The 27,327-nt window shown below is 54.2% G+C and overlaps 1 protein-coding gene across 2 annotated transcripts; it reads left to right on the top strand.

Annotated features, from left to right (window-relative positions):
- The first annotated feature begins 7 nt into the window (after nucleotides 1-7).
- On the top strand, nucleotides 8-25,620 carry LOC138814626 (DNA ligase 1-like). Of its 2 annotated transcripts, none has more exons than XM_070003721.1 (28): nucleotides 8-198; nucleotides 5,163-5,228; nucleotides 7,035-7,133; nucleotides 7,506-7,641; nucleotides 9,109-9,235; nucleotides 10,339-10,437; nucleotides 13,584-13,679; nucleotides 14,275-14,580; nucleotides 14,687-14,759; nucleotides 16,681-16,761; nucleotides 16,981-17,037; nucleotides 17,452-17,624; nucleotides 18,103-18,269; nucleotides 18,614-18,690; nucleotides 19,297-19,388; nucleotides 19,471-19,570; nucleotides 19,890-19,975; nucleotides 20,283-20,398; nucleotides 20,538-20,633; nucleotides 21,883-21,993; nucleotides 22,438-22,509; nucleotides 23,137-23,281; nucleotides 23,359-23,441; nucleotides 24,113-24,265; nucleotides 24,518-24,571; nucleotides 24,846-24,989; nucleotides 25,282-25,374; nucleotides 25,468-25,620. In XM_070003721.1, exons 2-28 carry the CDS (start codon nucleotides 5,212-5,214, stop codon nucleotides 25,549-25,551), a joined length of 2,937 nt encoding a protein of 978 aa, XP_069859822.1. In that variant the 5' UTR covers nucleotides 8-198; nucleotides 5,163-5,211; the 3' UTR covers nucleotides 25,552-25,620. The 2 variants fall into 2 exon arrangements, with proteins under 2 accessions (XP_069859822.1, XP_069859811.1); XM_070003710.1 differs by having other exon boundaries at nucleotides 13,581-13,679.
- The last annotated feature ends 1,707 nt before the right edge of the window (nucleotides 25,621-27,327 follow it).

Genomic DNA, 27,327 nt, shown 5'->3' with positions numbered 1-27,327 from the left:
AGACTACAACTCCCAGAATCCTTTGAGTGGCGGCGGCCGCCGCGGCGCGAACAACACCCTGACCCCGCCTCCGGACGGCCCCGCCCCCTGACCCCCGAAGTCTGCGCGCGAATTCCGTGGCGCGAATCTGGGACTGCCGGGTACTCGGAGCTGAGCGACTGAGGCGTCCCGGAGCAGCGGCTCGCGGGGAGGCGCGAGGCAAGTGGAGCCGCCTAATGCGAGGCTGGGGCTGGCGAGCGTGCAAAGCGTTCTGGGCCCGTGGGTTTCCCGGGTTCGCGGTGGCGGCCAAGGAACGGGCGCGGGGATGCTGAGGGGCCGAGGGCGCGCGCAGGCAGCGGGCCCCGGGCCGCCGGCCTGAGAAGGGGCTGAGGACCCGAGACCCTGGCAGCTGAACGTAGTTAAGAGGTCTAAAGAGGCTTGGAGGGGTCGGGCCGCGCGGGAGGGGGAGGGGCCAGAGGGCTGGGGGCGGGGCCACCTGGGGAATTATCCTGGCGCTGCGGGTGGGCTCGGGAGGTCATCGGGAAATTAGCATATCCTGGGGAGGCGGGGCCGACTTGGAAGCTGTGGCCGCTTTAGGGCGTGGCAGGACGCCTCACGTGAGCTGCGAGGGGCGTGTCCCTCTGGGGGTTGGGGCCTAGGCGGGTTCTGTGGTCTGCCTAGGTAAAGGCCTCCTCCTGAAGGATCCATCCTGCTGGGGAGAAGTCTGGTCTTGTCTATGGCCTGATGCATGCTGGAGCTGAGCCGATCCAAGGGAGCGCCTGACAGCCAGAAAGAGAACAGTCAAGCCATAGCTGGGGAGCACGTAGGGGAGGCTTAGGACTTATTGATGCTTTATCTTCTAGCTTTTTGATGATTAATTGGAGACCAGAGTCTCACCGACTTTTCCTGTCTGGGGCTGTCTTTGAACCTTGATCCTCAGAGCTCAGCCTCCTGAGTAGCTGGGATTACAGGTGTGAGCCACTGGCACCTGGATTCAAATGATAACCTTATTCCTAATTTTAGGTTGCTCCTTTTCTCTTGGGTCGTGAAACCTTTCAAATAAGTAACTTAGCATTATATTGCCTCCTCTCCGTTTTCCTTTTCCTTTCCCCTGCCTCGTGCCAGAGATAGAATTTAGAGCTTCCATGTGGTACTGTGTAGCCCCAGCTGTCTTTGGACTCAGAATCTTCTCGTGTCTCAGATTCTGAGAGTACCAGCCTGGTACTACCACACCCAGCTTGACTTATTTTTGTATTTTTGAGGGGGAAAGGAAAGTAAATTTTTATCATGGGACATTTGAGTAGGAAAGTAGACAGCAGTGTCAAAGCAGTGTGTTCCCTAACACCCTCCCCCCTCCCTGTAGTTAACAGAATGTAACTTGAAGCAACAAAAAAACCTGGGTAACTATAAGTAGGTACCAGGTGTAAAAATATCCTTTTGTGCAAGTCAAGCAGAGTGGTTCTCAGAGCTCCCATTGAGTAACAGTGTCTCTCTTCTACATTCCCTTTTTTTTTTTTTCTTAATTTGGTTTGCTTCTTTCAGGTTTGGTTCTGGGTGGTCTGAGCCTCCACAGCTGTATAGTTTGTAGTGCTTGGCTCACTAGACCTTGAGCAAATGTAGAGCAGTACAATAGGCCTGGACTTGGCTTGGCCATTGGGCCTGGTGTTCAGCAGCCATCTCTACCTGGAACTTAGCGACCTGTTCTGTTCTTTGTGGGGCTGTATTCTGCTTCTGCAGAGGCATGCTTCTGTCTAGAGGGATGAAAGATGGGTCTTTGTTTACTCAGTGCAGACTGGAGTCAAATTACTTGGATTGAATTCCCCTGTACCATAGATGAGCTCTGAGTTCAGTGACTCAAGGCAAGCCAAGCTAGTAATGTGTGTGTGTGTGTGTGTGTGTGTGTGTGTGTGTGTGTGTGTGTGTGTGTGTGTGTGTGTGTGTGTGTGTGTGTGTGTGTGTGTGTGTGTGTGTTCAGAATCTGGGCACTGTCCCATAGCTTTTTTACCCAAGGTTAGCACTCTACAACTTAAGCCACAGTTCACAATCCTCCTGTTTCATCTTCCTGAGTGTTGGGATCACAGGCATGTATCACTACACTTGGTGCTTCTTTCCTTGTGGGTGAAATAGGATGGAAATGAGCAGTGCCCTGTTAAGTTGTTGAGAGGCACAGATAACATTATGGTTCTGGCTCATGTCACCTCTATAGCCCTCGGATCTAGAGCCACCTGCATCCTAATACATCCCAGTGCAGAGAGACCCTTCCTTTCCTCCTCAAGTTGGATGGTGGTCAAGGACATGGCTGCTGGAGCTCCACACCTGACTCTGCAGCCCACGAAGCTGTGTGACTTTGAACAAATTATCTAACCTGTCTGGGCCTCCATTCCTTATTTGTAAAATAGCTATAATAAACCAGAGTAGGATTTTTAAGCACGTGTAATAGTATCACCTAGTAAATAAATACCTTGGTTAGTTGTTTTTTTTTTTTTTTAAGGAGGGGGGTTGGGAAGGTGGCTTTGTGACAGAGTGTTTGCCTAGCATGCATGGTTTGATTCCTGGGTTTGATTCCTCAGTACCACATACACAGAAAAAGCGGGAAGTGGCACTGTGGCTCAAGTGATAGAATGCTAGCCTTGAGCAAAAGAATCTCAGGGACAGCGCCCAGGCCCTGAGTCCAAGCCTTAGGACTGGCAAAATAAATAAAATAATTTTTTTAAAAAGAGAGCTGGCACTGGGGCTCATGCCTATAATCCTAGCTACTCTGGAGGCTGAGATCTGAGGATGGTGGTTAGAAGCCAGTCCAGGCAGAAAAGTCCCCTTGAGACTCATCTCCAATAAACTACTCAAAGCCAGAAGTGGTACAATAGCTCAAGTGTTTAGCCTTGACAAAAGAAGCTCTTGAGTTCATGCCCCAGGACTGGGTAGGAGGAAAAAAAGAAGTTGTTTTTTTTTGTTTGTCATGGGGCTTGAACTCTGGGCTTGGGTGCTGCCCATACACTCTTCAGCTCAAGGCGAGCACTCTACCGCTTGAGTCACAGTGCCACTTCCAGTTTTCTAGTGGTTTATGGGAGATAAAGAGTCTCACGGACTTTCCTGCCTGGGCTGGCTTTGAACCGAGATCCTCAGATCTTTGCCTCTTGAGTAGCTAGGATTACAGGCATGACCGGTGCCTGGCAAAAGAAGTCTTTTATAAGAAAAGTAAGTAAAAACATTCAGGTCATGTGCAGTAGTGGTGGAAATCACCAAAGTGTTGGTGTCTGGGAAATGGGTTTGGAAGAAACAGTTGGGGGGGGGGGGGGGGTGAATCGGGCTCAGCCCTGTCTCTAGCATTCCATGTGCCCTTGGAAGGATGGACTCCCTGAACACTTCATCACCAGGGCACAGGGTCCCCATAAGATGGTAACGTATGGAAAGAGAAGTACAAAACTACTGCATAGATGGTCAGAAAGGGTCTTAGAGCCAGTGCCTGATGAAGCTTAGGAGGGGAGGGGAGGGATTGGACACAATACTGTGGATGGAGCGTGGGGGCTGTGGACTAGGGTGATGTCAGGCAGTCCTCAGAGGGAAGATTCAGAAGGAAGTGTGTGTGGGGGGGAGGGGAATAGAAAAGTTATTTAGAGCTTAGATTTACTAGTTCTTAAAAGGTTGAACCGGTAATACAAGTGTATAGTTCACACTAAAATCCGGCCTTACCTCTATCCATAGAAAGACTGGGCCAAGCTGGGTGTTGTGGTACAGGCCTATAATCCCAGCCTTTTGGCAGGCAGAGGCAAGGGATTGATAGTTCTAGGCCAGCCTGGGCAGAGTTAGTGAGGTATTATCCAAATAGACACAAGGGCTGGAATATGGCCAAAGTGAGTTCAGTACTGAAAAGGCCCTACCTGATCTGCCCTTTACACTTTCGTGGGTTTTTTTCGGTGGGTTTGCCAATGCACGCAGAATTATTTTCCCCATCTAGCAAAATTGGTAACAGATGGCCTAAATACCATCTTCTGAACTCTTGACTGTTACTTAAATTTTTAGTATGTCTGGGATTTTAGGCAATATTAGTACCCAGGGAGAATTCTTTTGTTCTGTTTTATTGTTCATCTTTTCAGGGTTTTTTCTTTGTGAGGTGTTTTTTTTTTTTTTTTTTTGGTCAATCTGAACTCTGGGCCTGAGCTCTATCCCTCAGCTCTTCAGCTCAAGGCAAGCGCTCTACCACTTGAGCCACAGCGCCACTTCCAGCTTTTTCTGGAATTGAAACCAGGGCCTTATGCATACAAGGCAAGCACTCTACCACTGAGCCACCTTCCCAGCCCCCTCAACTTTTCTTTTTCTCAGAGTTGCTAGGATGGAACCTAGGGCTTTGTGTATGCCAGGGAGAGCAGTCTGTCAATGCATCTCCAGCACTGTTTTTATTTTTGTCATGATTGTAGCTTATAGAAAATTGTAAAACTCTTATATCCAGCCTCCCCATCAGTGGCCTCTTATCACAACCAGGAAATCGGCACCAGTGCATTACCAGATCTGGATTCACAACTTAACTGGGCAAGCCTGTGTGTGTGTGTGTGTGTGTGTGTGTGTGTGTGTGTGTGTGTGTGTGTGTGTGTGTGTGTGTGTGTGTGTGTGTGTGTGTGTGTGTGTGTGTGTGTGTGTGTGTGTGTGTGTGTGTGTGTGTGTTTAACTGGGCAAGCCTGTGTGTGTGTGTGTGTGTGTGTGTGTGTGTGTCTTGATCCTTTGTACAGATCTGTGTAATCACAACAGTTGACCAGTGTCACAAAATTGCCATGGTTCCTGTCACTTTTAGGACTTCATATGATCACCCAAGAACAATTTTTTTTTGGCCGGTCGTGGGGCCTGAACTCTGGGCCTGGGTACTGTCCCTCAGGTATTTAGCTCAAGGCTAGCATTCTACCACTTGAGCCACAGCGCCACTCCAGAAAAACTGGATAAAAATCTTAAGAGGTCTCAATGAATCCTTCATATTGAATGAAAAGTCTGTGTATGCTAAAGGCGACATCTTCCCTTTTTCTCTCATTTGGAACTTTTACACTTCATTCTGGTTTATAAAATTGAGAGTTTCTGGTTGTAGTTTTTGTTCTTTCGGTGTTTTTTCCTTTGAGGAAGTGATTTTTTTTGTGTGTGTGGGGGGGGGTGTCTTTGCATAATCAATATCTTCAGGGGTCTTTGGATTTGTGTTTCAGGAGAAGAAAGACCAGGAAGGAGAGAGGACGGGAGCATTTGGACGCCATCATGCAACGAACTATCAGGTAAGGACCCCACATGCCCCATGCTCACGCTCCACACTTGCACCATAGCTGTGCCTTTCCTTAGAACTTCCTGTGTCCTCACACTGGCATTTCCAGGATGACCAGCCTGGAAAAGAAGAGATGTTATGAGGAGACAGGTAGAATTGTCAGTTGTGGGGCTTGACCTCACAGCCTAGACAATACCCCTGAGCTCTTGCTCAAGGCTGGCACTCTTACTTTGAGCCATAGCACCACTTTCCAGTTTTTGGGTGATTAATTGGAGATAAGAATCTCATGAACTTTACTGCCTGAGCTGGCTTCCAACCATGATTCTCAGATTTCAGCCTTCAGACTAGCTAGGATTACAGGTATGTTCCACCAGCACCCAGCTTAAAGTATTATTAATTTTTTTTAATTTTATTTTTTGTTCTAGTTCTGGGGCTTGAACTCAGGGCCTGAGTGTTGTCCCTAAGCGCTTTTCTCTCAAGGCTAGTGCTCTACCACTTGAGCCACAGCTCTACTTCTGGCTTTTTTCTGGTTTATTGGAGATAAGAGTCCCATGGACTTTCCTGCCCTGGGCTGGCTTTGAACTTCCATCCTCAGACCTCAGCCTCCTGAGTAGCTAAGATTATAGGCATGAGCCATCAGCATCCAGCTTAGAGTATTAGTTTTAGTTACTATTTCTCATTGGGGGGGATGGAGAACTTAACTCTGGTCAGCAGTTGTTACAACCTAGGGGTGTGGGGGCTTGCTGGCGCCATCTAGTGGACAGAAGCAAGACAGAGCCTACTCAACTCCAGTGAATACCTTCCCCATGTGCACACATATGTGCACTTGGTGCGTGCGCGTGCGCACACACACACACACAGAGGATGGCCCAGCCTCCTGTCAGTTTTACCTGGGAGAACAAGCCTGGAGTCTTGGGAAGGGAATTGCTTATCATAATGGCTTCAGGCTTAGTTGGGTCTAGCTGTCAGATTTTATCACTGGAAATCTCTCTCTCTCTCTCTCTCTCTCTCTCGTCAGCCCGGTAGTCTTTGATGTTGTTACAAGTCACTCTGGCTTCCCAAAGGAGGGAGTGTCTCTTTTTCCAGCAGTATTTAAAGTCAGGTTTAGCCAGGTACTGGTGGCTCACATCTGTAATCCTAGCTACTCAGGAGGCTGACGTCTAAGGATAGTTGTTTGAAGCCAGCAGAGGGGGCGGGGAGGGCTGGGGAGTCAGCCAGCGGGGGAACGTCTGTAAGACTCTTTATCTCCAACTAACTACTGAAAAAATTAAAAATTGGTAGTGGAGTTGTGGCTCAAATAGTAGATCTCTAGCCTCGAGCATAAAAGCTCAGAAACAGTGCCCAGGCCCTGAGTTTAAGCCCTAGAACTGGCACCAAAAAAAGGGGAAAAAAAAGTAAGTAAAGTCATATTTAAACTAGGAGCGCATCCTATCCCCAAGCCAGCTGCTTTGGCCCCAGGCAGACAGTGTACTGATTGGGCCAGACTTAAGTCTTGTATCCGTGGTGGGTCATCAGTGATGTCATATGTATAGAGAGGATTCTGGAAAGGGCCATCTCAAGAGGAAAATGGAGTGTGCTAGCAGAAGGGGAAGGGGGGGCTATGCAGCTCAGGAACCTGGGAGGCAGGAGGAGCCCAGAAACCGGGGAGATAGATGAGTGGTCTGGGGACAGCTGGTCCTGGATGGCCAGTATCTTTGGCTGCCCACCAGTTCCCCATAAGAGTTGCTCTGTGTCTTTTCACACATCGCTTCCTTATGCATGGTAACTGGGTGGCGCAATGCTGTCAGCATTTCCCTTCTGCACCCCTGTGTTTGTCCAGGTCATTTTTCCAACCTGCCAATGAAGGTAAAGTGAAGAAGCCTGAAAAAGAGGCTACAACCAAAGGCAGCAGAGAGACGGAGGCCCCTGCACCTCCCAAGTAAGGGGCCTGCAGGCAGGTGGGGGAAGGGCAAGGGCTTCTCTAACCCTCTTCTGCCTTGTGTTCTACTTAACTCACCTACTATAGAAATTAGCATCGGTAGATACTGAGGAGGTTTCCAGTTTGCTGGCATAAGGGCTCCTTGCTCTGGGGATTAAGCTGTGGCCTCTTGTGTGTGTTCTGAGAGAGATGGTATGGGGCCTCTCCCAGGCTCACAGCTGCTTCGTCTTTACACCGCAGATGGATGAATGGTACCCAGGTGCTAAAAAGGAGGGGTGGAGGCTTGGCTTAGCAAGAGCCTGCCTAACAAGTGTGAGGACCCAGATTGGACATGGTGGTGGCTATTGTCACAGCCGCCTGGCCTCCCTGCAGGGCGGCGCTGAAGGAGCAGAATGGAGTGGTATCTCCAAGTGACTCTCCAGTGAAGAGGCCAGCGAAGAAGGCAGCCCGGGTTCTGAGCAGTGAAGGGGAGGAGGAAGATGAAGCCCTCGATACCCACAAAGGCCAGGTAGGCCCCTGAGGCCCCTGCCAGCACAAACCTACTTCCTCTTTACCCCTGGAGCCCAGGGCAGCAGCTGCTCAGGACTGTGGAGACTTCCTGGAATGTGGGCAAGTCGAGTGCTTGTGCCTAGACTACAGGGTTCCAGTTCCCACTCTGCCCAGGTTGTTACATGTGTTCCCCAAACTCAAGCAATGTGTACCTCACAGTAGGAGGTCCTACAAATGCCTTGCCACTGATCCACACCCCAGCCCTTGAGCAACCTGTTACCCCTGCCCATGTAATACAATGTATCATAGATTTGAGAGACTGGAACACAGATGTTTCTAGAAGCCTAGGCTTTGCTCTGAAGATGGTAGGAAAATAAAATTATGAAGCCCATGAAAAACGGTAAGATAAGAAAAAGAGGGTGATAAGAAAGTAACAATGAACATGATCAAAATGTTTTATGTGTATGTATAGAACAAAGAGGCTCCCGTATACAGTTCATATGTGCTAATAAAAGTCTTTTAAGAAAGTATTCTGAGTAGGATCAAGGCAGGTGTAGCTTTGGTCAGGGCAGAATTCCAAATATCCCTTTGAGGCTTCCTGCCTGAGGGATCCAGATAGGAGATAGGAGCTACTCCTGTGACTAAGAAAGAGTAGAGAACTGTTGCTCAGATAGGTCACTGTTATCTAGGTGGCTGAAGGGTAAAACAAGCCTGAATGCATCCTGGAGGTAGAAATTTTTGTAGGCAGCTTCTACCTTTAGCTTGTGATCTTCCGTGCCTGGGGGTGGGAAGATCTTGGTCTCACTACCAAAGCTAAACCTAGTAGCTATCAGCATGAGGATTTGTGGGCTCTTGAGTCTTTGGCCCGGCATCCAGTGGAGAGGAGAGCAGTAGGCTTGAACTCCGCAGCTGGTCCAGGGCCCTTTGTGGTTGGTTAATAGCACACTCACAAAGAACATTGGCTTGGGAAAGATTTATTTTTCTCTCTGATGAGCACAGAAAGCTCCAGATCTGCTAGAAGCCTCAGAGTCAGAGCTTTGCAGCCTGCTGCCCCCAGATGTCTGTCTTCGGGAGTGGCAGTGTGCAGCCCCTCCTTTCCAAGTGAATGTTGTTAGAAGGAGAGAGTGCTTCATTTCCCCTCCTGCTCCATTGCATAGAACTGAAGTTCAGGACCTCCCTTAGCAGCAAGGGAGGCTGGGAAATGTAGTCCTTAGGACCAACCCCACACTAGCTGTGAGGGAAGCTGGGAAATGTAGTCTTCTGTTGGGTGATCATATGCATAGTTACACATGAAAGGTGCTGTTACTGTAGACCACAGAATTGTGACTGGGGTTCACATTGGGAAGAATCTGGAAGCAGGAAGTGACCCTGGGAGATGGAGCACTTGTGGGGGTAGGACCCTAGGGCAGGCTAGAGTTGGTGAGCTGATGAAGCCACATTGGCCCGCCCCTTTCTATTCACCCAGAACTGCTCTTTCCTTTTCTAGAAGCCTGTGCCAGCCTCCCCAAAGTCCTCACCTTCCAGCTCTGGCACAAGTCCCGAGAACAGCCCTTCTGGCCCAGATACCTCCCCCATGGACACTTCCCCATCCGGATTCCCAAAGCGGCGCACAGGTAAGGGCCTGAGCCTTCTCAGCTCCTGGACTTAGACAAGGGTGACCGGCGAAGAAGACCACCTCTAAGAGAGGAGGGAGGGTGGGTTGGGAAGGCCACTGAAGCTGAGTGGCGCTCCATGTACACGCCAAGCACTGGGTTAGGAACAAGGGGACGACAGCTCAGTCCTAGAAAGCCCACCTGTGGGGATGCCCTTGTCCTTGGATTTGGGAAGGGAAAGTTTGCTGCAGGGAAGGACAGGACGGGGTCCACATGTGACCCAGAAACCCCTGAGCCTGCCTGCCACGTGCTCACAATGGCTCCGCTATGGCTGAGGAACTGGCTTTCTCCTGTGACGTCATTTTAATTGAGCTCACATTGGAAAGTAGACCCACATGGAGCATGCCTAACCCGTGATCTGAAGTCTGTAACGCTTCGGACGCAGACACTTTTGTGAACCCCATTAGTCCGCTTGGCAACTGTGCAGCTGTTCCACAGCTATAAAGTTCTGCCCTTTTATCTCCTGGTGCTAGCATCATCCGTGCCCGCAAAGGTTCTCCCGCTTCACCCCAGGCTGCATCTGTTTGAGGTGTTTCCTCATGGCTTCTGCCACCCAGAAGCAGAGGGTCCCCGTGCCAGATTATTTCCTTGGGTGTGTTGCCATCCAACTGCTACAATGGGCAGCCAGAGCTTGCTTTGTAAGGATGCCATGGCCATGAAGCATGCCTCAGTGTCTCCACTCCCCCCCTCCAAGTTTTAGGGAGCCAGCCTGCATCAGTCATTGAGGTTTGGTTTCCGTCTGTTGGAGACCTTTCCAGGGGTGCAGCTAGGGCACAGAGAGCACCCACTGGAGTCAGGCGCCACTGAGAGAGCATGTGGCATCGTCATCAATTATTCGGGGTTACTGCCATTCTTCAGAGGCAGGGGAGATGGGCACCAAGGGCTTAAGTAGCCTGCTGAGGTCACCCGGCCAGTTCCCAGCAGGGCTCGCGGGCTGAGGCTGGTACTGGAACAGTTGGCTGGCTGAGGGCCAGGTAGGGCGCAGCCCACTCGGGAGGTGGGGGGGGTCCCCCTCAGCTTGGCCTGCCCTCTGAGCTCAGCCACCGATCCCTCTGCCTTCCCAGCTCGGAAGCAGCTCCCAAAGCGGACGATCCAGGATGTTCTGGAAGATCAGAGTGAGGAGGACAAGGACAGAGAAGCCAAGAAGAGGAAGGAGGGAGACGGTAAGGCACCAGAGGACAGGGCGCATGTGTGTGAGCGGGCACACAGGGTTTGGGCCCTGTGATTCGATGCCTGTCAGCAGTGGCTATCTCAAATCCCTATACAGCCCCCACCACCATGGAAGCGTCTGGATTCGCCTGTTGTCAGTCTCCATTCAGGGTTCATCACACAGCTTCAGCTTCCTGCCTTTGTCTTCTACAAGTATTTTCCTTTTTTTTTCTTCTTTTTTCGCCAATCCTGGGGCTTGAATTCAGGGCCTGGGCACTATCCCTAAGCTGCTTTTGCTCAAGGCTAGCACTCTACCACTTGAGCCACACCGTCATTTCTGGCTTTCTTTTGTGTGTATGTGGTACTGAGGAATCGAACCCAGGACTTCACGCATGCTAGGCAAGCATTCTACCACTGAGCCACCTTCTCAGCCCTTAGAAGTATTTCCTTTTAGACAGTTTCCAGTTCCTTTTTAAATAAACTTTTCCCTAGACCTGAGGATCCTGAGCGCTGTGGTCACAGGTGGGGTCGGGGAGGGGCTTAGTGTCTTGGTGAAATTTTCCTGGTGCCCCTGGTATAACACCTGGGGCACATCCCAATAGTAAGCAGTTGTGGTTGGCAACAAAATAGAAATTTTTTTTTTTTTTTTGGGTCCGGTCATGGGGCCTGAACTCTGGGCCTGAGTGCTGTCCCTCAGCTCTTCAGCTCAAGGCTAGCACTCTACCACTTGAGCCACAGCGCCACTTCCGGCTTTTTTTCTTTTTGCTTATGTGGTGCTGAGGAATCGAACCCAGGGCCTCATGCATGCAAGGCAAGCGCTCTACCACTGAGCCACCTTCCCAGCCCCAAAATAGAAATATTATACAGGTGTATAATAGCTCCTAATGGAACTGTTAAGGTCTTACAAATCATCAGACATTCTGCCCCACGATGACATTCTGCCCCACACGAATTTGGGTTTTAAAACACACGATCTTGGGTTTTTATAACTTCTGAAGTCAGCAGAGGACCCTTCTTCGTGAGGAATATGATGGAATTGCCGGCCCCAGGACTCCCCAGGGTCTAGATTTAGGGGTGCTCAAGTCATTACGTAAATGATGCAGGACTCATGCGCCTTAGTTCTCTCTGGGTGACAAACTGTCCCTGGTGCGGTGTGGGCACTGAGGAGGTAGCTGTTGGTCTGGGCTGACTAGGGAATGGTGACCAGAAGAGAGGTCTGAAGCTAGGCTAGGTAGCTCATGATCAAAACTTGAGGTCAACATGGGTAAGGTAGATACCCTGCTTTGGAAAACCAAAATGGAAACACTTCACACATTTAGTGCATACTATATGGTTTTGGATAACTTTCATTTGTAGTTGGTGAGACTGGGCACTGGGAACCCACGGGGACTTTGGGCTAACTGTCCTGGAAGTTTTAAGTATCTTGAGCTTGTAGTTCAGATCGTGTCCAGCAGGTGCCACTGCGTTTCCTTTGAGGAAGTAACTGTGGGCCTCTGCCCTAAAGTTCCTGCTTCTCCCACACGTGCGTGACAGGAGAAATAGCCATAAAGAACCAGATATGGGCGCCGGTGGCTCACGCCTATAATCCTAGCGCTTCTCCCACATGTGACAGGAGAAATAGCCATAAAGAGCCAGGTATGGGAGCCCGGTGGCTCACGCCTATAATCCTAGCTACTCAGTAGGAAGCTGAGATCTGAAGATGGCAATTCAAAGTCAGCCTGGGCAGGAAAGTCCGTGAGACTATTCTCTCCAATAAACTACTCAGAGAAAGCAGAAAGTAGAGCTGTGGCTCAAGTGGTAGAGCACTAGCTTTGAGCACAGAGGCTCAGGGACAGCGCCCAGGCTCTGAGTTCAAAGCAAAACCAAAACCAGATCTATTATCATTTGAGGCCTGAGATTTTTGCCATTCACAACCCTGTTGGACAACTGGGCTTTTGTTTGTTTAGTAAAAGGTTTTCAGTGAGCACAGGTTTCCCTTGGCAGGTTTTCACTGCTAGAAATTCAATTTCCTATGGCAGTTTCTGGTGAGCTACACATCACATGGGACTGTGAGTTGGGGTTCTAGGTGTTGCTGATACACAGGTGGATAGGGCAGAGTGGTTATCCTCTTTCTACCAAGGTGATATCTTTTCCCAAGTTAAGAGTTGGCAGTCTTTGCTGAGGAACTGGGGATCGAACCCATGGCCTCACACATGCTGTGCAAGAGCTCTACTGCTGAGCCACGCGCCCAGCCCTTTGTTTGGAGGGGAAGTCTCTCAGACTTTGTCTGAGCTACCCTTTTTTTTTTTTTTTGGTCGGTCGTGGGGCTTGAACTCTGGGCGTGGGCACTGTCCCTGCGCTCTTCAGCTCAAGGTGAGCACTCTACCGCTTGAGCCACAGTGCCACTTCCAGTTTTCTAGTGGTTTATTGGAGATAAGAGTCTCATGGACTTCCCTGCCGGTGCTGGCTTTGAACCGTGATCCTCAGATATCAGCCTCCTGAGTAGCTAGGATTACCGGCGCCCAGCCTGGGCTACCCTTATACTCAAGGTGTCTCTGTCTCTGCCTCTCGAGTGGATGGGATTACAGGTGTGCATCACCACACTTAGCTCATTTTGCAGCTATTTCAGTTATCTTAGAGAACTTTCCAGTTTGTCTTCCTTCTATAAAGTGAAGTAGTGACATGGCCAGCATGCCCTCCCATGGGTGGCTGATGTGGATTATTAGTGGTGTCTCTAGTATCTGTGCCAGGGACATACACAGAATGCTGTGTTGATTCAGCATGCTCTGTGCCAGTCCTGGGACTTGAACACGGGGCCTAGGCACCCTCCCTGACCTTTTGTTCTCAAGGCAAGTGCTCAATCACTAGAACCACAGTGCCATTTCCAGCATTTTTGGTGGATAAATGGAGATGAAGAGTTTCACAGACTTTCCTGCCCAGATTGGCTTTGACCCTCAATCCTCAAATCTCAGCCTCCTGAGTAGCTGGAATTACAGGTGTGAGCACAGGCACCTGGCAGATGACATTGTTTTTATTTAAAATCTGTCCATGGCTGCTGGAATCTGCAGGTATGGAGCCCAGAGATGTGGAAGGTCGAGCCCCCCTACAGTAGACAGAAATGCCCTAGGCTAGTGGAGTGGCCAAGTGAGTTTTTGCCCATTTTTCTCTTTATCTCCAGAAGCAGAGACCCCAAGAGACAGCCCCACAGAGACCAATGTGGTAAAACCAAAAGGAGAAGAGGAAGAGGACCAGCCCGCGACACCCCCGAAGTCCCCCAGTGAGTGTCTCACCTTGCCCCAGTCCCATGGCCCTGATTTGGTGTTCAGATGTCTTTGAGGAGGGAGGGGGGAAAGTCCTTTGAAACAAGTTCATGTTTAAGGGAGACATGGAGGCAGTGGTAGGTTAGGTTGTGAGTGTCATTTATTGCCGTGCATGGGGTCGCAGGAGAGCTGTTCACCCCACAGCACGTTGTTTGCGACCCAGCCTGGCACTGATTGTTCAGTGGTGCCCAGGCTGAGTTCTAGAACTTGAGAGACAGTGTGGTCACCCTACATCTCACGCTGGGGTGTCTGCCACCCCTGCGTTGTCCTCACACAGGCGGCTTGGGTGCAGCCAGCAACTGCTAGAGACCTAGAGACTCTGCTCTGTGGGGAGCTTTGTTCATTAAACCAACAGTTCTAAGCGTTGAAGCCCAACGCAGCCATCACCTTGGTTAGCAGTGTGTAAGCATCGGGCTGTGGAGGCATTGTGTCTGGCTGCCCAGAGGAGAGGGCACAGCTGGCTAGGTTTCCTGCCCACAGGACATGGTTACCTCGGAGTTAAGAAAGTCTAGAGGTAGAAATAGGCCATCACTGGCTGCCCTGTGCCTGTAGAAGCCCGGACTCCAACCAAGACAGAAAGCAGCCCTGCGCCCAGGGCGGCGGGCAAGCGGAAGCGGCCGGAAGAGGAGAAGCAGCAGCAGGAAGAGAAGCAGCCAGGGGAGGAGAAGCAGCCAAGAGAGGAGAAGCAGCAACAGGAGGAGAAGCAGCCAGGGGAGAAGAAGCAGCAGCAGGAAGAGAAGCAGCCAGAGGAGGAGAAGCAGCAGCGGGAAAAGAAGCAGCCAGGGGAGGAGAAGCAGCGGCAGGAGGAGCCAAGCAAGCCCCTTCCCAAAGCCCCCCGCACGCTCAGCAGCTTCTTCAGTGAGTCCTCTCCCCCCCACCCCCAACTGTGCATCTAGAAGATGGGTGCTGGATGGAGAAGGGCTGTGGGGAGGAAGTACCCACCATTTCCTGGCTTCCTCCCCAGCCCCCCGGAAGCCCGTGGTCAAGGCGGAAGTAAAAGGAGAGGAGTTGGGTGCTGCGAAGAAAGCGGCCAAGGGGTGAGTGTGACCTGGTGTGCTCCCTTTTTCCGTACCTGTGTCCCACTGCCCACAGGGTTCGGCCAACTTTTTCTGTAATGGGCCCCATCGTGAGCATCTGAATGGGAGGGGTGCAGCTGGCGGGTCTCCATCCAGGGCTGGAGTCTGGCTGATGTTCATCCCCGGCCGAACTTTCCCCTCAGCAAGGGCCGGACGACACAGACAGTCAGGTGTTTATAAGGCCTTTCTGCCATGGACCGGCTCTGTCGGGACGACGGAGGACACCTAGTGGAGGAACTGGAATAGGTGGGGAGATGGCAAACAGACAACTCACACACAAGAGGAGTGAATGCTGAGTGCGATTTAATGCAGAGGATAACAAGCTTTTATAGCAAAAGTCTCCAGGAGAAAGGGCAAAAGGTTACACAATCTTGCTGCAGGGCTTCATTCTTGGGTGGTCACCAGCTAGTCGCCTGATAGGCATTTGTTTCCGGCTTTACCTTTATTTTTAAGAAATACAATGGGTTTCATGTTTATCACCAATTAACCATTACTTTTTTTTTTTTGGTCCAGTCGTGGGGCCTGAACTCTGGGCCTGAGCACTGTCCCTCAGCTCTTCAGCTCAAGGCTAGCTCTCTACCACTTGAGCCACAGCGCCACTTCCAGCTTTTTTCTTTTTGCTTATGTGGTGCTGAGGATTCGAACCCAGGGCCTCATGCATGCAAGGCAAGCGCTCTACCGCTGAGCCACCTTCCCAGCCCACCATTACTTTTTTCTATAGAGGCCTTAACTGTCCCATAAGATCTTTCCTGTTCCTTCTTTAATAGTAAGCACCAAGGAGGTCTAGATCTAGCAAGTTTCTTAGTAAATGAAAGAGAGTAACAGGAAATTCTTTTTCCTAAGTAGTTCTCCCAGCAATTGCCATACATTCTTTCTGTTCTAGCCGCGCCTACAGCTTCTTGTAAATCTCTTAAAACAATTCCTTCTGCTGAAGTGTCGTTATGAAACCCCCAATACTTTTATATTTACTTATGACTTGTCTACTAGCCTCCATAAGAGGGGCTTTCAGGGTAGCACTTAACTCTGGTGAGTTAGTCATATTTTTAAGACACTCATCAGATGTTGGAGTCGTCAACATTCTTAAGAAAGAGCTTTGAATAAGGGAACGTTGAGCATGAGTAAGTACAATGAGCAGCAGAAACAGTAAAAGATTAATAGGCACTCTTATACAGTGAAGAAAAGAAAAGCAGGGACAGAAACACATCTTTCCCAGGGGTTTGCCAGCCTTTCCAGGAGGTAGGCCTCTTTGAAGCCCCATTCTCTGAGGTAGACTTTGGTGAAGTCCCATTCTCAGAGATAGGTCTCTGTGAAGCCCCATTCTCAGGTCTGAAAGCAGGTTTCCCATGCTAAGCAGACTCCACCGGAGTAGGCGTGGCACCTTTCTCCTTAGTTGGTTGAGATAAACCTATTTATTCCACTGATGACTGAGAACCATGTGGTGGTACGCAGTGGCTTTAGCTGCTGGAGGTTGTACATGAGTAAGCAGCACAGAGTCCTTGTTTTCTAGAAGTAAGCACTGGGGCAGGGAATTGCGTGGGGGAGGTGGGAAGTTGCAGGTCTCAACGAAAAGGTCCAGAGGCCTTCACTGGGTAAAGGCTGGATTTGAGTGAACAATCTAAAGCAAAGGAGGGAGGGAGTTTGGAGGAAAAGAGCAGCAAGTACAAAGGCCCTGAGGCTGGAGGACTTGGGCTGGAGGCGAGCAAGGAAGGGGGACTTTATAAGAACATGCGTGGAGTCAGAGGTGACGACACACAAGACCCAGTGCTGTCCTTGTTCCTGATCGCAGCCTGGCACTCAGTGGGTACTCAGGAAACACTTGTGGGACAATAACTTGTCTGACTCAGAGATCTACCCAGGCTCATCTCCCTTGTGCCTCCCACAGACCCCTGGACCCGATGAGCTACAATCCTGGCAAGAACAACTACCACCCCATCGAGGACGCCTGCTGGAACCCTGGCCAGAAGTGAGCTTCCTGCTTTTCACCCCGCCCTGGATACTGGGTCTCATGGGGACACCATTGTTGTGGAGGGGGGCAGGGGGAGCCGTGCTGTGTCTCACTGTTTGGGGATGTGGCAACGTGGAAAGGGGTAGCACAGGGCAGCGTGGGGTGCAGGGAGGCCACCCCCCCAAGTGCGGGGTGCAGGGTGGTCTGTTGAAGGGCTCTGTGTGTCTCCCTTCCCAGGGTCCCTTTCCTGGCTGTGGCGCGGACATTTGAGAAGATCGAGGAGGTGTCCGCTCGGTGAGTGGCCAGGCCTGGGGCCGTGGAGTGGGCCTCATGTCTCGTGCATTCTAGGCAGGCCCCAGAAATGGTTGAATTCCCCAAGCAGCGTAGCAGTGTGTGAGTGTGTTCTCGAACCTCAGACCGAAGCCCTAGGCTGGCCCCACCATCTTTCTGTGCTTCTTTTTTTTTTTTTTCTATCCATTGTGGGCCTTAATAAGGACGAGCCTTGTGGGGGGCGGGGGATTCTCAGTGCGCATGCGTGAGCTCAGGGCCAATCCCCTGTACCTTGCTGAGAAGCTACCCCGGGGAGGGGAGTGCTCATGGCCCTGGGATGGTGCCCATGGCCCAGGCCCTTCCTGCCTTTCCCCTGCTCGCTCTGCTCCCCACGCTGCCCCTGAGGACCCCCATGGTCGCCCCCGTTCCCTCCTCCAGGCTCCGCATGGTGGAGACACTGAGCAACTTCCTGCGCTCCGTGGTGGCCCTGTCACCGCCAGACCTGCTCCCGGTCCTCTACCTCAGCCTCAGCCGCCTGGGGCCTCCGCAGCAGGGCCTGGAGCTGGGCGTCGGCGACGGCGTCCTCCTCAAGGCCGTGGCCCAGGCCACAGGTGGGGGGGGGGCGGCGGGATGTGAAGGCTTTGAAGGGAGGTGAAACCACTGTGGGTGCACCCAGGGGCGGTGGGGGGGTGGGCAGGGGAAGGGGGTTGAGTGGGTGAGAGGCTGAGATTTGCAGGGCAAGGGGGAAGGAGGGCAGGAACAAGGACCCGGCTTCTTCTAGCTGCTAGAGTCGCTGTGGAGCCAGGTGTGAGAACAGTCGAGGCCCGGTGGAGGTTGGCAATCAGAGAGGGTGTCGGTGGCCAGCTAGGATGAGGGTCCAGTCCTCCCTGCTCCCCGTGACCCCACCTCGCCCCTGCCCTGCTGGTGATGGCCGCCACCACCTCCCCACTCACCCTCGTGTGCGCCTCACACCTGACCACAGGCATCGGACACCTGGCAACAGGAGGAGGTTCCCCCCACACACACACCAGGGAATGGACACACAGCCACCCTGCCCTACTCACCCCCACCTTGCCTTCCCCCCACCAGGCCGGCAGCTGGAGTCCATCCGTGCCGAGGCGGCCGAGAAGGGCGACGTGGGGCTGGTGGCCGAGAGCAGCCGCAGCACGCAGCGGCTCATGCTGCATCCGCCGCCGCTCTCCGCCGCCGGCGTCTTCAACAAGTTCCGTGACATCGCCAGCCTCACCGGCAGTGCTGTAAGTGGGGGGGAGACTCGTCCCGGCACCCCCATTATCTTGGGGCCTAAAGCCAGCCATGGCAGGACATCTGCTTCCTGGACTGGATCTCTGGTTCACCCCTCTCCACTCTCAACACTGGGAGCTCCAGAGATCCCAGGGCTCCATGCGCCCCTGCTGGTGTCAGGACTGGGCACATGCTCACTGGACAATGAGGGAGGGAGGGTGACAACGAATATGAATTTCTTTTATCACCCCAAGACAAAGGTCCTGGGAGTCAGGAAGCGTGGGTGGGGAGGAGGGAGGACGGGGCGCTGGACCCACAGTGAGATGACTGCCAGGTCCCCGCTCTCCCTCCTCTCCAGTCCACTGCCAAGAAGATAGACATCATCAAAGGTCTCTTCGTTGCCTGCCGCCACTCGGAAGCCCGGTACATCGCCAGGTGTGTGTGTGGGGGGGGGGGGTGGCAGGTGAGGGGTGGCCTTGGGGCCGGACAGGGGCCTAGGAACCCAGCAAAGGAGAAAAATTGGGGGAAGCTCAGTCCTTTTCTTTGCCTGGAGAAGGGTCCTGTGGTGGATGGGTAACGCGTGCTGTGATTGATAGGTGACGTCTGCCCTGGCCTGAGCTAGGCAGTGGAAAGAGCATTTTTAGGTGATGTGCCCTGTGTGAAGTGGGCCATGCTATCAGTTTCCCCAGCTGCTCTGAGGTGCATTCTGTGCTCTTCACCCCCTTGCCAGAGCAGGTGAAGGCAGGGACATTAAGCCACTAGTGCAGGCCAGGTGGGGCCGTATCACCACGCCCAGTGGGGAGCCACATTTCAGTTCCTTGCACCCACCCTGTCTCAGCAGCTGGTGTTAGGGGTGCCTGCATCTACCCCCAGGAAGGCCAGTGGTCAGTTTCCACATCTGTGGAATGGGGTCACTGACCTCCAGCCCCCCCAGGATTGTTGTGATTGCTGAGTGGGTCAGGAGGGGACTGGATGGGGGGAACTAGAACAAGGCAAGTCTGCAAAGGGGCCGCCGGCCTACCTCACACTGCTCTCTCCCAGGTCCCTGAGTGGACGGCTGCGCCTTGGGCTGGCGGAGCAATCGGTGCTGGCTGCCCTCGCCCAGGCCGTGAGCCTCACGCCCCCAGGCCAAGGTGAGTCCCCTGGCTACACCTTGATGGGTCCCGGGAGCCAGGGGCAGCTGAGCCGCCCTAAGCCCTGGTGAATGTCCCTTAGGATTCCCCCCAGCTGTGGTGGATGCTGGGAAGGGCAGGACGGCGGAGGCCCGGAAGACATGGCTGGAGGAGCAGGCCCTGGTCCTGAAGCAGACGTTCTGGTGAGACACAGCGGGGAGCAATGGACAACAGCTGGCCCACAGTAGTGATGCCACGGCCGGCTGGCAGAGAGCAAGAGGGCAATCTAGACAGGACTGGTACCAAGCTCAAGGCTACTGACAAGGCCTTGGCCAGGATTTGACAGTGAAGGCATGAGGGCGGCAGGGAGGGGGCAAGTGTGAAATGAAGTCACTGGGAAATGGTCTCCAGCAGCTGACAGAGGCAGGCGGGTGTCCCACAAACACCCTGGCAGTGGCCCTTGCCACGGGCACCAGCGAAGCTGTGCAGGCTCTGCAGCGTGTACCCTCCCCCTCCCCCCAGCGAGGTGCCCGACCTGGACCGCATTGTGCCCGTGCTACTGGAACATGGCCTGGAGCGGCTCCCGGAGCACTGCAAGCTGAGTCCAGGTACCCCCTCCCCCACTCACTGGGACCCTCTGAGACTCAGATGCCCCAAAAGGCAGCAGACTGGCCCATAGTAGCCTGTGACACACCATAGGTGTCCATGGCCCATTGTGCAGAGCTGTGCCCAGCCATCCCCGGGATAGGGGGCAGTGTGGATGTCTTAGATCTGCTTCCCCGAAGGTGCTGACCTTTGTCCTTCCGGGTGGAAAGCGGACACACAACACTGTGCCACTGGGCGAGGCAGGGCTGTGGGGACCGCCTACCCTTCCCCCTGCCTCAGTCTCCCCTAACTTGCCTCCCTCCCTCCCAGGGGTCCCGCTGAAACCCATGCTGGCCCACCCCACTCGAGGTGTCGCCGAGGTCCTGAAACGCTTCGACGAGGCGGCCTTCACCTGCGAGTACAAATATGACGGACAGAGGGCGCAGGTGTGCAGCAGATTCACCAGATTCCTCCTCTGGAGCATTCCAGAGCCTTTGAGCAGTGGCGGTGGGATGGAAGGGACCAAAAGGGAGCTGCATGGGGGAGTGCGCCTCTGATTCCTTCCCTCTGCCCACGCCATGGCAGATCCACTTCGAGGAAGGCGGGGAGGTGAAGATCTTCAGCAGGAACCAGGAGGACAACACGGGGAGGTACCCCGACATCATCAGCCGCATCCCCAAGGTGCGGGATCCTCCACGCCCCCGCCCCCCTCCACTGCCAGGGCAGTGCGGGATCCTCCCCCCCCACACACACCTCCACATGAAGGGTGGGGTTAGCTGCAGCGTGAGCAGATGTGACTCACTCCCTACATCCGAAGGCTGGCACAGCGTGGCACCAGCGTCCCCTGCACCCAATCCGCTGTGGCCTCCACCACCCTTGGCTGACCTATCCCAGCCTGTGCTCTGGTGGGGAAGAACTCTTTCTTAGCTGTCCCCCTGCCCACGGACTCCCCACTTGGGTCCTGTGGCCAGCTGTGCAGCTGAGGCTGGGGGCCTGGATGGGACGGGACAGGACCTGGTGTCTCAGAAGCCACAGGCGGGGTGGACAGGGCTGGGCGTGGAGCCGGGGCTTTCTCTGCACCCAGAGGGCCCTGGGCCACTCTGGAAAGTTCCTGTGTCCCTTTGTCTGCCCTTAGTTAGGCAATGGCTTCCTGCACGCAAGGAATTGTGCCTGGTGCAGGCGCCACGCAGGGGGTGCAGTGGGGTGTAAGGGTTCTGATTTAGCAAGTATGGTACGTGGTTTGCTGAGTTCTGACAAGTTGAATCACCATGTGGTTTCGTCACCTAGAAGTGTCTTCTCAACCAGGTGCTGGTGCTCACGCTTGTAATGCTAGCTACTCAGGAAGCTGAGATCTGAGGATCAAGTTCAAAGCCAGCCTAGGCAGGAAAGTCCACGAGACTCTTTATCTCCAATAAAGCACCAACAAAGCTGGAGTGGAGCAGTGGCTCAAGTGGCAGAACACCAGCTGTTTGATCACAATAGTATCCAGGTCCTGGGTTGAAGCCCCAGGACTGGCACACACACACCAGTGTCTCCTGCCTCAGCCCAGCATCCTGTCCCCTCTGCCCTCCACGTACCAGAAGTGGCATATGCTTAGGCACTTGCCTGTGCAGAAATTCCTGCACGCTGTCTCGGTCAGGAATTCCCGCTGCTGCATGGGCCCGTGGAGGAAAAGCTGACTTACACAAAGGAAATAGGAAAGAGGGCAGGCACCATGAGACACAGGCTGAGGGGAGGGGGGATAGTCGAGCCAGGCCACGTGGCACAGAGGCTCCAATGTCCAGCCCTGGGCAGGGGTGATCGTGCATGGCTCTTGACGTCACCTGCTTTGTCAGGGAATTGTGGGGATTGCAGGAGAAATGGTGGCTTCCCTTCTATTTCTCGGTCATCCTGCAACGCCCCCAGCTGGGTCTCCTCCTTCACCATGCAGATTAAACTCCCTTCGGTCACGTCTTTCATCCTGGACACCGAGGCGGTGGCTTGGGACCGGGAAAAGAAGCAGATCCAGCCATTCCAGGTGCTCACTACCCGCAAACGCAAGGTACGGTCAGCTTGTTCTCTGCCTGTCACAGCCCCACACGGTCTGTTTCGTCCAGTTCCCACGTCCTAGAAGGAGAATGTTGGTCTGCATGCAGACGTCCTTCCTTTGACAAAGTGGCTGCTAATGCTACAGCCCTCACATTCTAATCCCAGCATCCCAATGAGAAAGGGCACAGGTCTCTTCTGCATCTCTGTCCTTTTACTGTGAAAGGTACACCCAGGAGCCCCTACAATCTGTACCCCAGCAGGTTCCCCTTTATGTCTGAATGAAGGGGGCTGGTGAGGGAGTAAAGGTAGGATTATCAGAGCCGTCCTAATTTGTCAGGCCTAGGGCCAGCTGTGTCTCAGCTCTGCCTGGTGTACACCCTTAGCTAAGACATGGTGGGCCGGGACTCAGCAGAGCACCTCACCTCTCCACTCGTGACCTCTATTCTGCCCCATGCAGGAGGTGGAAGCGTCAGAGATTCAGGTGCAGGTGTGCTTGTACGCCTTCGACCTCATCTATCTTAATGGCGAGGTGAGCACCCAGGCTGGGGCAGGGCTGGGGGGCAGGGGGTGGAGCCAGAAGATGAGGCTCCTCCCCTGGTTTTCTGGTCTCCTCCCTTGTCTTACCGAGTGGCAGCGCTGCAACTGGGCTGGGCTGCTGTGAGCATGGACGGATGGCTTGGGAGAGGCCAGTGGCTACTGTCAGAGAAGCCGGGGCTCCGTTCCCCAGAGCTGAAGCCACAGGTGCCGAGCTTGGCACACTGGGTTTTCTGGTGGCTCATTGGAGATAAGAGTCTCATGGTCATTCCTGCCTGGGCTGGCTTTGAACCGCCATCCTCAGATCTCAGCCTCCTGAGTGGCTAGGATGACAGTCACGAGCCACCGGCGCCCGGCTTTTCTGTGGGCCTTTTTCTAGGAGGATTGGGGTGGGGGTGGGGGGCGTTTATTTGGTGGCGACAGTCTCACTGTGTAGCTCAGGCTGGAAGTAGAGAGCTCCCAGCCTCAGCCTCCCAATGTGCCAGGACTACAGGTGTGCACTACCCCACCTAGCCGTAGGGTTTGCTCAGAGCACAGCCCCAGAGTTGGGGCAGAGCGTGTATTCCAGCCTGGTGGTCATGGTCATCGTGTCCATCCTCCCCTCCGCCCATCCTCTCTGTAGTCCCTGGTCCGGGAGCCGCTGTCCCGGCGCCGGCAGTTGCTCCGAGACAACTTCGTGGAAATGGAGGGCGAGTTCGTCTTCGCCACCTCCTTAGACACCAAGGACACAGAGCAGATTGCTGAGTTCCTGGAGCAGTCAGTGAAAGGTGGGGAACCCCTCTGCCACCCCCCCCACCCCAACCCAGTCCCAGGGCATTGTGGGTCATGCTGCCTGTCCCTGCAGACTCGTGCGAGGGACTCATGGTGAAGACGCTGGATGTGGATGCCACCTATGAGATCGCCAAGCGTTCGCACAACTGGCTCAAGGTGACCCCATGCTGCCTGCTCACGGGACAGCGAGGGCCTGGGGTCTCTGCGTTTCCAGAAAAGTCCCCTGTGGGCCACGTCCCAGCACTAGGACAGGGCTGGCCATCAGGCTGGAAGCCAGCAGGATCTGGACCACCAGGAGACATAAGAATTTTCTAGAAGTTTTAGGGCATCAGCAGCATCCTTCACACAGGCCCTGGGTGCAGTTGTTTCTGCAGTGGCTGTCCAGTCACCCTGGAGTGAGGCGCAGGTGTCAGTGGGGACGGGCAAGGGGCGTGCAAGGCCACTGGGCCTTTGTGTTTCCCCTGTCCTGTGGACCAGAGGCCGCCGTGGGTCCATACCCTGCCTCACGTTTTTCCTTGGGCCGGTGATGGCCCCTGTAGCCTGTGCAGCTGCGCACCCACTACCCAATCTCACACCCACAGCCCCTGCCTGGCGCAGTGGAGTGAGGGAGAGAGAGCATCCAGGTGATGCCCGCCAGGCACCCTGGGGTGCTCCTATAATCCCAGCACTGGAGAGGCAGAGGCTGGGAATCTCAAGTTCCAAGTCAGCCTGGGATACCAAGCAAGGCAACAAAAGCAAAACAGGGATGATTCCCCAGTCCCCCAGGGCTGTGTCCCCTCCTGGGGCAGTGCCTCTCACCCCTCCCCCATCCCCCATGCCCTTCCCAGCTGAAGAAGGACTACCTGGATGGTGTGGGGGACACCCTGGACCTCGTGGTGATTGGTGCCTACTTGGGCCGGGGGAAGCGGGCCGGCCGCTATGGGGGCTTCCTGCTGGCCGCCTACGACGAGGACAGCGAGGAACTGCAGGCCATATGCAAGGTGCTGGGGGCTGGGTGCTCCCTGCAGAAGTGGGAGGGAACGTAGTTTAGACTCCTAGGGGGACCTCCTGTCATGCAGACCGATCAGCTCCTCTCCTCCACGCAAAGGGCTCCCCTTTCCTAGTGTTGTGTCCGCAGGGGTGAGGCAAGTGAAGGATGCGTCCACCTCCCTCATCCACCCACGTCCTCCCTACCTGCCCCCTCACCCCCTGCCTCACCCAGCCACGTCCTTACCCATCTGTGCCCTCCACAGCTTGGGACCGGCTTCAGCGACGAGGAGCTAGATACACACTACCAGAGCCTCCGGGTGAGCCACCCCCCCCCTCCACCCCCACAGGCTGGGGCTCCACAGGCACAGTGGGCTGCCAGGGTGCCCAAGCCAAGTGCCAAGTATCACCGGGCAACGCCCAGGGAAGGGTGCCCTGCAGGCCCCACCACTGTATTCCTCCTCTCACCACCTCCTCTTGTGCCCAGCATTGCCACTTTAAGGCCTTTCGCCCTCTTCCCGTACCCTCCCCCTCTCCCACCCCAGACCTGGGATGTGAGACCTGCCCCTTTCCTGTGACCCCCCCTCACCACAGGAGCTGGTGCTGCCCACCCCGCGCCCCTATGTGCGCGCCGACGGCGCTGTGGCCCCTGATCACTGGCTGGACCCCCGCGCCGTGTGGGAGGTGAAGTGTGCGGACCTCTCCCTCTCCCCCATCTACCCCGCCGCCCGAGGCCTGGTGAGTGACTCGGCCCGGACCCCGGTCTAGCTTAGCGCTTGAGAGGAGGCCTCACGGATGGTTTGCTGAGGCCAACCTCGAACCACGCACGGTCCTCACTGTCTCAGCCACTAGAGTAGCTGGGATTCCAGACAAGGAGCCACTGCTCCCCACAACGCCCTCTTCAGTCCTTCCACACCCCATCGCTCAGCCCCCATGGTACAGATCAGGAAACTGAGGCTGGGGTAGACTGGGCATGAGGAGACTGGGCGGCCCCTGTGGAGCCCCCCCCCAACACTGGCACCTCCCGCAGGTGGATAGCGAGAAGGGCATCTCCCTGCGCTTCCCTCGCTTCGTCCGTGTCCGCGAAGACAAGGAGCCTGAGCAGGCCACCACCAGCACCCAGGTGAGGGGCGGGAGGGTGGCTGGGCTGGGCTGGGGGGAGGGCCTGGCTGAACACCCCCACACATACATACCCCACCATCCCTGCACTCTGCAGGTGGCCGCCCTGTACCGAAAGCAGAGTCAGATCCAGAACCAGCTAGGCACCGACTCGGACTCTGATCCTGAGGGTTTCTACTGAGTGCGAGCTTTGCGCTGGCCTGGGCCTGGTAGGCGTTCCCTTGTGTCCTCAATAAATCACTGCTAATCACCCGCAGCGTCCCTTCACTTCTTCCAGAACCTTCCAGAACCTTCCACCTCTACTACTTTGGGAGCTTTGGGAGTGGGGCCCTGTCCTCCTGTGGGTGTGGCCTGTGAGGGCCACACACAGCCCAGTGCAGGGTGGGTGAGGTACATAAGATGGAGATGTGAGGAATCTGCCCAGTGCAGTGTGACATCGCTTGGTACAAGGGAGAGTAATCTTCTAGAAAAGCTTGTTTCCCTGTAATGGCATCTCTGGGATCTGTGCTGGCCTCTGGCCACTCGCTGGCGGGAAGATGAGCAGGAGTGAGGAGATGGGGGACTTGTGGGATTCTCCCAGCCCAGCCATCGTCTCACGCCTGTATTCTCACTCAAACACATGGGGACACTGAGGCACAGGGACAAGCTACGCTCACTGTGTCCTCAGCCTTGGCAGTGGCAAGCCAGGAGTTGGTGTGGCCACAGACGGTCACAGCTGGTTCCTTGTCCCACAGGAAGGGTCATGTCTGTTGTGTGTGGGTGATGGGCTGGGGGCCCCATTATCAGTTCTCCCCACCCTGTTAAGGTGTGCCATGATGGAGCTAGGGTTGTGGATGGGGTACCCCAGGAAATGCGTCCCCCCCATCACACGGCATTCTGAAATGACTCATATGATGAGGTGTCTCCCGGAGGCTCCTGGGAAATGATGGGAAGAGATGCCCATCACTTGATTAACTCTGCGCCTGATTCCTGAGAAAGCTACCCAGATCAGGAGGAACATTATCTGCTAGCATACGGCAGTGACCTCTAGTCTAGCCTGGGGTGAACTGAGATTTGGCCTTGGTTCCTAACCTTAGGGTGGGGGGGCAGGTTCTGAAGATAAAGGTGGGCGTGTGGCCACTTCCTAGAAATGTGATTCTGCAGGCTATGCTGTCATGTCCTCTCCCTAACCCTTATCAACACCTGCCAGAGGCCCAGAAAGTGCCAGAGCCACATTGGACACTACTTCTCCTCCTCCTCCTCCTTCTTCTCCTCTTCCTACCTTCCTCCTTCCTTCTTCCTCCTTCCTCTTCTTTCCTTTCTTCCTTCCTCTCTCTCTCTTTCTTTCTTTCTTTCTTTTTTTTTTTTTTATTGGTCCAGTTGCAGGGCCTGAACTCTGGGCCTGGGCGCTGTCCCTCAGCTCTTCAGCTCAAGGCTAGCACTCTACGACTTGAGCCACAGCGCCACTTCCGGCTTTTTTCTTTTTGCTTATGTAGTGCTGAGGAATCGAACCCAGGGCCCCAGGCATTCAAGGCAAGCGCTCTACCACTGAGCCACCTTCCCAGCTCTCTCTTTCTTTCTTTCTTTCTTCCTTTCTTTGTTGTGGGGCTTGAACTAGGAGCCTGGGCACTATCCCTGAGCTTTCTCCATCAAGATGAATGCTCTACCACTTTGAGCCACACCGCCACTTCCAGTTTTCTGGTGGTTCATTGGAGATCAGAGTCTCACGGACTTGCCTGCCCAGGCTGGCTTCAAACCCCAGTCCTTAGATCTCAGCCTTCTGGAGAGTTGACAGGATGTCACTCCTTGCCAGGCAGATGTCCTTGCCTGCAGTTTGCTGCCACCCAAGGCCAGGGCCTTGTGAGGAAGGAAGCAGCAACATCAGTATCTGACATAAGAAGCTGAACTATGGCTTCCAAGTGGGCAGAACACCTCCTGTGCGTTTGGGAGGAAGCAAAAGTCAGGGATGGTAGGGGGT

The sequence above is a fragment of the Dipodomys merriami genome, unplaced genomic scaffold, assembly GCF_024711535.1.
Source record: "Dipodomys merriami isolate MVZ:Mamm:240054 unplaced genomic scaffold, mDipMer1.0.p SCAF_106, whole genome shotgun sequence".
Classification (NCBI taxonomy): Eukaryota; Metazoa; Chordata; class Mammalia; order Rodentia; family Heteromyidae; genus Dipodomys; species Dipodomys merriami.
The sequence above is the reverse complement of the archived record's forward strand: the minus strand, read 5'-3'. Positions and strand labels throughout refer to the sequence as shown.

Coding starts and splice junctions, on each gene's coding strand:
- LOC138814626 (XM_070003710.1), top strand. Junction 7,134..7,505: donor GAGGCCCCTGCACCTCCCAA/GTAAGGGGCCTG, acceptor GCCTCCCTGCAG/GGCGGCGCTGAAGGAGCAGA. Junction 20,634..21,882: donor TCATCAGCCGCATCCCCAAG/GTGCGGGATCCT, acceptor TTCACCATGCAG/ATTAAACTCCCTTCGGTCAC.